At 41.0% G+C, this 10711-nt stretch overlaps 1 protein-coding gene across 1 annotated transcript in view; it reads left to right on the forward strand.

Moving 5' to 3' along the window:
* Positions 1-10364, forward strand: part of bmp16 (bone morphogenetic protein 16) — a 12166-nt gene extending 1802 nt beyond the window's left edge. Inside the window, exons 3-4 of the mRNA XM_014022866.1 lie at positions 5322-5689; positions 7283-10364. Coding sequence (XP_013878320.1) covers positions 5322-5689; positions 7283-8358 — 1444 coding nt within the window. The 3' untranslated portion in view covers positions 8359-10364. The remainder of the gene's footprint in view (positions 1-5321; positions 5690-7282) is intronic.
* The last annotated feature ends 347 nt before the right edge of the window (positions 10365-10711 follow it).

Raw genomic sequence — 10711 nt, forward strand, 5'->3', positions numbered from 1 at the left:
TATATATATATATATATAATTTGTTATGCTTGCAATTTTTAAGGGATGTTTGTAGTTATTTCAACTATTTTCATTTGCAACAATGTGTGTGCAAAATAACCTACACCTGCAAAAGTGTGTTTTAAATTTAAAATTGTGATTTTTAAGCTCAAGAAAGCAAAATATTTTCACACAATTTATAGTTTTGTGCTAAAAAACTAGTTATGCACCTATAAGTTTGTGTTTTTTTTCTCCACTTAGCACAGAGGCTAACTTAAACAGTGGTAGGTTGCTGTGGACAAGCAAACAGCAATGAAAATAAACACTTCCTGATGTGTATTTGTGTCGTTTGTATCACATTCGAGCTTGGGATATCATGAGAAAACGGGTCCTGCAGGGCATGTTCAGTGCTCATATCAAGTTCAGAAAGGAAAGGACGGCTGCATTGAAAAGTGAGGAGGAGTTGGCGGCGAATCGAGGAGTGTGAAAGAAGGAATTTGGGAAAAGAAACACGGGAAGAACAACAGGAAAGGGAAAGTTAAGGAACCGGGCGTAACACGAAGACAGTGGTGGTGGATAAATCAGCCGGCTGCAGTGAAACGCCAGCCCCCGTGGCCCGGCTGCCGCAGTCTTCCGTAAAAACACCATTCATTTTCAGAATGGGGCGAAGGCTGCGGGTGGGGGCAACATTAATACGAGAGAAGGGAAAAGGAGCAKCTGATAGGGCAGTGAAGACGTGATGCAGAAAAGATTAATGAAGAGGAAAACATTTGAAGCGAAGTAAAAGAAGAAGCCAAAGTGCGCGTCGTCAGCTCCATACATGACAACACAAAGGACCAATCAACAGGACAAAGTTCGAGGAATGCGGAGGAAGGAGGAAGGGGAAAAGGAGCAGGGTTTGAAATAAACAGATAAAAAGAGAGACGGACGCCAGAGGCCAGAGGTTTTAATCAGCGGGTTCAGAAAGACACGGGCCGAGGGCAGCAACAACACTGGTCCGCCGTGCCAGGGTCACCTCATCGTCTACTCGGGGGGGGTCAGGTCACATCTGACATCCCTGACCTGCCTGTGTGCTCATGAGGAAAAAGATGCAGTTGATTAACTCCAAACCTTCATACCTCTGTCTCTTCTTATCTGGCTCTCTTTATTACAGAGATTATCCCTCAAACATTGCACGACTCCAAGTTCAGCCCACAATCACACTGAACACTTTAAGTGATATATGACTTCTCTCTCTCTCTCTCTCTCTCTCTCTCTCTCTCTCTCTCTCTCTTTCAGCAAACAAACTGCTCAGTTTACATTAAATGAAACAAGTCATAACATACGTAGAAAATAAACGTGTTCAAATCTACCTCTGCTCCTGTATCTGTGTCTCAGCCTCACACATGCTCCGACACACCTTCCTGTGTGACAACTGAACCTTTGTACCTCAGAGTCACCTGGGTGGTTTTGGCGGTGAGGGAAGTACAGGAGCGAGGTGGTGTTGTTGTCCTTAATCAGCTTTACGAGCCTCCACGGTATATGGGAGGGGCCCTGTCGAGCGGCGTCTAATCTGTAATTGTCCTCTGCTGAGCTGCCTCAGGTGTAACAGCCTTGGGTGGGGCTGTGCGAGTTTAATGGATAGCCAGAAACAATCCCACGGTTGGAGGTGGCTTATTTTCTCAGCAGGCCTGCCCTTTGAACCACATGAACACGCATAAAAATATGCACGCCTTCACACCTGTGACCTCCTTCTGGCCCCCTTTCTGACAGTGTGGCAAGATTAGCAGTCATTACAGCGTCATTATATGTTTACTCAGCCATAAACGCAGCTGTTATCGCGCTGCGGAGGCCATAATCGATTCTCTGTCCCTTACAGAGATGAGATAAAGAGATAGAGGCGAGAAAAAGAGAGATATGGGAACACTCATTGAAGGCAAGAGATTATAACAAACCTAAAGTGCTTCCACAGGCATAAAAAAGCTTTTTTTTATAGATTAAAGAAAAAAACTGAATTCACCACGAGTAGATTTTTTTTCTCTATTGTGTTCATTTGCATTTTTTTAATATATCAACCAAGTTTTAAATATTTTCACATACTTTTTAACACCTCACCTCGACCTCTGCAGGTCAAGAGGGCTGTTACCTGGCTTGTAATTACCCCCTCAGTTATTAACACCTTTTCTTCAAAAATGCAGTGTTTGCCAGGTCAGGCAGGTGTGACCTAGATCTGGAGTTCCCGCAATTCTAACAAACATGAAAGCTGATTACTGTGAGTCAAACAAAAACAAAATAAGGTCTCCCAGAAAAAGTCGAGTTTAGCTTATAGAACAGCAAATAAATACATCCTTCAATCATCTTGTCTCAGAGGTTTTAACACAGCTGTCAAGAAGAAAGCAGATGTTTTACAGAGAAGTTACGACACAATGAAAATCCAAAGCAAATTATCTTTCGTTTTTGAGCAACCTTTAAGAATAATCGGTGAAGATTTGAGAGTGTGAGCAATAAAAGGTTCAAACTTTTACAGATCTCTTTAAAAAAAAGCAGAACACAGGTTTTATTTCTTTTTATATCATGTTTGTGTCATTAAAATTAAATGTCACAGCCTTGGACAGCACTAACTTGTTGTATCACAGCTTTTACCTGAAACATGTTACTGAGCATTAACAAAACTGTTGAGAACTTGTTACTCATATAAATCATATTCATGTGAGTATTCTTAGAAGTTTTTATCACTTTACATTTAAAACCGCTTGTTTGAATTTGCTGCGCTTTACTTAATTATGATTCTATAAAGCAGAACAACCAGCATTCCTTGAAAGAATGCATTCTGATGACCTCACTGGAACCAAAATGTTCAACAAAGATCTTGTGAGCTCTGTCGAATTATGTGATGCGGATAAATCACATCTGTCTTCACAACAACATTTAACTCAGCGTATCAATAAATTTAAAACAACAAAGAAAACATGATATCATAGCCATTTTTCATTTGCTAAATTTGCTTAACTGTGGCAGACATCTTTAGTTCAGTTGCAAAAAAAACATCTAGTGATCAYTTTCTGGGAGTTTCCTTCAGATTTGTTCACTGGTTCATGAAATATTTTGCCAACAGGCAGACAGACAAGAACCTGCACACACAAAAACATAAACAGGCAATCACAYTCAAGCTGGTGGGTCATAAATATGATTAACGTAATAAAACGTCAATACATTGTTTATATTTTTAAGGACTTTGCATTTGTGACTCATATATGACTCATTTCTTGTCTTAGAGAAAACACAGGTCAGCTTCTCCTTATAAAAGTTAATTTCCTTCTAGAAGAATTTGTAGCTACAGACTGAGGTGGGGAGAATACCCAAAAATTGTACTCAAGTAAGAGTATCACTACATACTTTTATTCAAGTAAAAGTAAAAAGTAGCCAAGAAAAGACTCAAGTAAGAGTAGCAATACTTCATAATAAAATTACTCAAGTAAAAAGTACAGTGTACTAAAAACTACCCATAAAAGTAAATTTTACAGTCCCTCTGTCATATAATACTTTTGAAGGTTTTTGACTCTAACACATAGCAGAAGAAAAAATCTTTCACAGCTTTTTATTTAAGTAATTAAACTCTTCTCTGCTGTTTATGGTTTTCTTCAGAGAAATACAAAATTTAACCTAAGTGCAAACTAAACTGACCCATTAATACAAAAGAACTAAAATATGAGTCCAAGTTTTGCTTGTTTTAGAGTAAATCCAAAACACAGTCAGTCAAACTTGGGTGTTTGATTTCGACCTTTATTGGCAAAAATGTCTTGTTCTTGCTTTGTGCTGTCAAGGTTTGAATGTTTTAATGGCTAAATTCTCTGGTGATTAAAAGTCATCTGTCATTTTGGCAGACAGGCACATCACGACGCTACAAGTTTGGATGTTCAGAACTCTGCGCTCTTTTGCACACAAATATGRTTAAATTACAGCTGGAAGCGGCTCAGTCACTTCTGCTGAGGTGTCCGGTGAGATATATGGGCCATACGGGTCTGAAGCTCGCCATAAATTAACCGAGTAAAAACAAATGTGGCCAGGAGCAACAAGCAAACAACTTTGTGCGGATAAGTCGACAGTAAATTTCTTGAACATATGCCGCATGAAGGCAAAGGACTAATGAGAAACTGGTGTGTCCAGGAAGGAAAAGACACACCAGCATGATATACAGAGAGCTGGAGCATCAGGTACCAGGGCTATGTGTTCTGCAGATTTCTCTACAAATACTTCATTTTGTCATTACAGTCTGTCTGCACTGAACATAAACTGCAGAGAGACAAACCTTTACAAGGAAAGTTCAAAATATTTGAAGTTCTGCAGAAAGAGTTAATATCTTACCTGGTGTGGATGATTCTTTGAATGGCTTCAGTTCTGAGAAATAGAGTTGAATTCTAAAGCAAATGAACACACCTGATTTTCACATATGGATAATTACCTCTTCAAACAGAATTTGAAGAGGTAATTGAATCACTGAATCAGAGAAACATGGAAAACATGCAGGACTGTTTGACACCCCGGCTCTAGAGCAACATGTGTGGCATCTTTGCTTGAAGGGGCAATATTATGTGTTTCTCAGGCATATATTTAAATACTATACCATAATAAAGCATCTATGTCACCTTTAGCTGTTATTAAAATGTTGTTTTATGTTTAAATAGAAAATAAACTTTTCTCATCACTTCCTCTTCTAAACGCCTTGAAATTTTCCTCTGTCTCTTTAAGAACCACCTTCCGCTTCTGTCCCCCATCCATTTCAGTGCGGTGGGGGAAGGGGGGGTCGCGCGTGCGGGGGGGCGGGGTGCCATGATGGAGCTTGCTTGGCATCTGAAAATACATTTCCTCAAAGGTATTTTTTAATCTGAAAATAGCTTCATTGTGTGAGAACTAGTGTTAGGACAGTTTAAGTTTCACTTTCAGTTTCACCCGAGAGCCTGCAGGAGTCATGGGGGGTGTGTGTGAGGAGGGGGGTAGGGGCATGGGGGAGCACTCAGCCATGAGGAAGCTCGGCTCAAAGACACATCCCAGAAGCGTTTCTGGTCCCCAAAAGTGTTTCTGGTCCCCACCTGTCGTTTTGCTCCTCATGGCTGCCTAAAAACGCTGCAGGATTTCTCAAGCATGCATGAATGAGTCAAAGCAAGGCTTTGGGCAAGTTTTTATGAGAGTATAACATTATAACATGATAAAAAACCCAAAAAAGTTAATTTTACATGATATTGCCCCTTTAGTTTCTGGAGTCACCCCAACTCCCTTTACAATGTGCACTCCTTCAAGGTTTTCCAGGTGAATATGTGCAGGTTTGCCCATCATTTGAGTTTTTTTCTCTCTCCTCCCTCCAGGTCCACCATGCTCCCTGCTAACCTCCTGCTCCTCATGGTCTTGCTGCTACCTCAAGCCTCGTCTGGTCGCCAGGGTGGAGACACCAGTGAGACTAATCATGGCAGGGCCTCCCCTACACCTCCCTCCTCGCCCCTCACATCAACGCTCCCTGACCCCAGCCTGGCTCAGAGCATCCAGAGCCTCCTCCTGAGCCGACTGGGCCTGCAGTCCCAGCCTGATCCGCRTCCCGGCGTCCCGGTGCCCCGGTACCTCCTGGATCTTTACCGGTTTCACCAGCAGCAGTATCATCTGGTGGAGGACCCTTCATTCAGCTTCCCCAGGCGGCAYGTCGAGCAGGCCAACACTGTACGCAGCTTCCACCACAACGGTAAGATGCATACAAACGCTCCTTGATGGAAGGACTTTAGGAAACACAGGCCAGCGGTCACTCTTTCAGGGATGAAGATGTTCTCATCCTTGATAGAGAGGAACGTTGGTTTGAGAGAGGAGTAAAGGAAGCCATTTTTGTGAAGAAAAATAGTCCACCATAAAACAGAGGTGGAGGCCTTCGTGTCCAGTTGTCCTCCTCCTACAACGCTGTTATTGCAAGCATGACTCAGCCCCCTGTGAGCAAAATGTGTGAATCAGGGACCCAATGATACCAACACAAAGAGGGAGAGAGGGACAAAAACAAGGGGACGTTGAACCCCGCTTGCACTCACTACATACACATAACAAAACACCAAATAACCACAGCCACAGCATCCAAACCAATAAGTCAGGTGATGGGGCACATGACCCTCTATGAACAATAGAGCTAATCAAGCCTATTGTTAGGCGATGGCCCTCTTTTACATGTGACTAACCTGTTTGTCCAGGTGGAGGCAGTACTTATAAGGCTGAGTTCACCTGAAACTCATCAGACTGAAGAAGTCTCTTGGAGGAGAGACGAAACATTTCACTGAAGAAGAACCCATCCAGAGGACCTACTTATTTATTTTTTATTAATTTTATAATTTTTTTTGATTCAGGAAACAGACTTTCTGCAACTTTCTGGTGATGTTACACTATAAACACATGAGAAATATCATAATAATGAATTGTGCAGTGGTTCCTTCTGTTTGACATGATCATTTAAATGTTAAAATAAGATTTGTTGCATATTTGGAAAAAAGTTTTTTGGGAAATTGGGATTTTATATAATAAAATATGGTTATATTCAAAGTTACATCTCTTACAAAGTGAAGTTTGTTCCAATATGGTGTATTGTTTGCACTCCCGGGCCTCTCCTCACGGCTGGTTTAACTTCCCATGAGGCACGAGGACAAACGTACACTGTCACCCACMCCTGACCCCTCTCTATGACCTCCCTGGTTTTGCTTACCACTTGTTGGCAGTTCCAACACAATTTCCACAAATAGAGCTTCAAACTGGAGCATTCTTGACAAGATGCTGTAAATTTACTGTCTCCTTTTAACATCATTTGATGGGTTATTACCTACCTGATGTCTAATGACACCGAAATTCAGATCCTATAATGCTATAGCTTTGTCTCATTAAACAACCTGAAATAGTCTCATTGCAAATTATTACCTAGCTTGTCTTTTTAGTCCTCAAATCTCATTTTTATATAAGAAAATGCAGATAAATTAAAAAGATTATGAATTTACATTTTATTTGATGCAGTCTCTGTTTTTGTAATCTGACTTTTTTAAGGTGCATTGGATCCTAAACTTTCTGCTTGCTAAAGTTTTTAAGTTTATTAATGCCTGATTGCCTTTCTTTACTTACAGTAAAAGTAAAACATTCAAAAAGATTAAATTTGTGATTTTTTTTTATTTTAAAGACAGGAATGTTGATTCTATTGAACTAGTTTTTATCGTCTTTGTTTTAAAAAAAAAGTTGCGGTTGAAAAATAAATGCAGTCAAATTAAACCAAACCTTACTTAACTTCTGTGTTTTTCTTCATTCTTCTGTTCAGAGCCTGTTGGAGACAGTATCAAAGCAAACGATCGCACGAGAGTGCACATTTCCTTCAATATCTCCTCCATACCTCAAGATGAGACGGTCCTCTCCGCTGAGCTCCGCCTCCTCCGCAGTGACAGAGCTTCCCTGGGCCCAGGGCCTCACCGATTAAACCTATACCTCTCCAAGCACCATGAAGATCCTGAGCCCACTCTGCTGGAGACCAGGTTACTCACCAATGGCCTCCACAGTCACAAACCCAATGGGTTTTGGGAGGCTTTCAGTCTAGATGCGGATCTCCTCCACAGGACCCATGTTGGGACTGGCAGCTTGGGTTTCCTCCTGGAGGTCAGACCTGAAAACAGAACCTCTTCTCCTCCTGACCAGAGCTTCTCCTCTACTGCGGGCGAGGAGGAGGAGGAAGGCAAACACAAAGACGGACACCTGAGGGTGTGCAGGTCTGTGGGGCAGAATGATCACAGCTGGGCCCAGGAGAGACCCCTCTTAGTGACTTACAGTCACGATGGTCGTGGAGCGCCTTTAGTCAAACACAGCAGGAGAAAGTCTGGTAATGAGCGCTGGATAAGAGGAAGAAAAGGGTCCTACAGGGCAAAGAACAGCAGCAAGAGCCACAAGAAAGACCAAGGCTGGGGGAGGGCCAAAAATGTAGGTTATTTTATGCAGGGCTTGGGGGGTGAAAAGGGAAGATTCGGCTGGAGTGAGCGTGGAAGAGTGAAAAGAAACGGCGGTCACTCTGCCAAACTGAAGCGTCTTTCCCGTGGCAGGTGCCGCCGCCATCCCTTGTATGTTGACTTCAATGACGTGGGCTGGCACAAGTGGATCATCGCGCCCAGCGGCTACGACGCCTTCTTCTGCCTGGGGGAGTGCCGCTATCCTCTGGCCGACCACATGAACGCCTCCAGCCATGCCGTGGTGCAGACCATGGTGAACTCTGTGAACGGAGCGGTGCCTCGGGCCTGCTGCGTTCCCACCTCGCTCAGCCCCATTGCCCTGCTCTACCTGGACCACCAGGACCGAGTGGTGCTGAAGAATTATCAGGACATGGTGGTGGAGAGCTGCGGCTGCTGGTAGAGGGCTGGAAGACTCGGATCAGGAACTAAAATGGAAGGATTAAAAGAAGCTGCAGAGACTGAAACAGAAGCAGCAGAGAGCTGAGTGTCGAGGACGAAGCAGCTAATTTATCATTAACTGGAGCAAGAGGTCAAACAAGAGAAGACAACTGTTGGATGACTGAAAGAATCGACCACGGGACAGAACAGATGACTGGACGACAGGGATGAGGATGCAGACATGCGTTTCAGAAGCAAACTGCCAGATTATTATTTTTTTATTATTATTTTGTTTTTCCCACATTCTGCAGCACTCCGGGTGTTTACATCATTGACGAATAGCCTCTTAGCTCTCATATTAAAAAAACAATAGTTTAAATCTGTTAATTGGGGTTTTACAGAAAAGGTTATAAACAATTATCTCATCTGTTGTAAATAACTATTGAAATAAGCTCAGTTTTAAGAAAATGAGTTTAATTTTGACGAAGTAAGGGAACAGCTAGTTTTTACTTACTTAAAAACATTGCTTGAATGTTAACATGCCATGAAGAAAAAGCTAATTAAAGAGCAAACCTGCTGTTTTTAGCATTTTAGCAGTTAACTCAAGCCATGCCAAATTCATAACAAGCATTAAATGAGTTTTTGTACTGTAGTTCCAGACATATAACCGTACTTTTACTTTTGAGCACACAGCGGAAAAAGTAAAAACTAAACAATTTGTGATTTTTACTACCACTAAACCCATATTATTTATTCTGTAGTAGCAGCAGCTTGCTGTAGCACGTCCTGCAGTAATATCAGAACATTTTGCCAGAATAACTACTTAACGCAAAACTGACATCAACATAAAATGTTATAAAATATAATTTGCACAAATTGTTAAAACTATGTTCATTAGATTAGAGCTGTTATAAGATCAATCCACTCAAAATTAAACTCTTTTTTTCAAACAGAAGCTACAACAGGTAATATATTAGTTGTTTATACCTTCTCCACAAAACCTCACTTCAGAAGATTTGAGCTACTGCTTCAGAACTAAACGCTTTAAAACCAGAAGACTCGTATTTATGTTTGTGACTCTGTGGCGACCAGCAGTGCACATCCATATCTGCTTCGCTTTTGTGGAAAACTAAGTCGTAAACAGTCAAAGGAGTCACTGTAGCAACACGTGCTAAGCTCTGGTGCAGCTTCAGAAATTATATTTTTGTCTTTCTGGTGGACTGACAGCGTTAGAAATATGACAACGGCACCAGCTTGGCATTCAGACATTTTATTCTTCAGTATTTTAAACTAAAAAGGGTTCATCTCTTTCTTTGAAAGCTAATATAAACAGACTGTAACTTACGAGCAACCACTACACTTCAAACTATTTAAAAACAAGAAAAATAATGCTGAGGCACTATTATGCTATTATTTGAATGTACTACTATCGTTATTATTTAAAAAAAGAAAGCATTTTGTAAATTTATTTTGCTGACAAGAAGAAAATTCGTGTAATAGTTGTCTTGTGATTTATACATAAATCAGCTGAACTCTAAGTTAAAAGTTATGTATTTTAAAAATAACAGCAATATGGTGTATTTAATCTTTAAATATTTAAGATGCATTCACTCATCAACTGCAAACTTAAAGTCTGCCATGTACACAAAGTAAATTATGTTAGCATTATTTCCCTACAGATGTTAAGTGTATTAAATTAACAGTGTTGCTTTACATGCATTGTGGCGTACAGCAGCTGATAGCAGACTTAAGTGGTGTTACCTCTAGAAACCAAACTAACACATCAGTGGAAAACTGTGTATCGTATGCTGAAGTGTGTAACCACAGTGTCTTTGCTGTATTTGTTGTGTGTGCCTGTGTCAAGACAATAACGGGGGAAAGGTGAAAAACTCAGACTTCAGTGCCTTTCAATGGGGCTTTAAAGGTGTTCTCTGCTGAGCTTAGTGAATGTTTTTCAGTGAAACATATAAGCAGCAGCTTGTAAAATGTTTGCCAATATACCTCTAATAAACAGACCAAACAGCAGAACTGTCAAGTCATGTTTCTTTTCTCAATGCCAAAAATGAAAATGTTTTTTCTGTGTGTATTTGGATGGATGGATGAATGGATGGATGGATGGATGGACCATTGTATGCAGGGATGAATGGATGGATGGATGGATGGATGGATGGATGGATGGATGGATGGATGGATGGATGGACAAAGACATGCACACACATACACACTTGCACAGTTGTAATATTGCCCAAGCTCAATGCCTCTTTTTTGCCTTTTAGTTAGCATTTTGCTAATACCTGTAAATTTTAGCTATTGTTGCTATTTTCAACTTTTAGCTTGCATTCTGCTATTGTTACCTTTCAACTAGTGTTTTTCTC

The sequence above is a fragment of the Austrofundulus limnaeus genome, unplaced genomic scaffold (genome assembly GCF_001266775.1).
Source record: "Austrofundulus limnaeus strain Quisiro unplaced genomic scaffold, Austrofundulus_limnaeus-1.0 Scaffold344, whole genome shotgun sequence".
Lineage (NCBI taxonomy): Eukaryota > Metazoa > Chordata > Actinopteri > Cyprinodontiformes > Rivulidae > Austrofundulus > Austrofundulus limnaeus.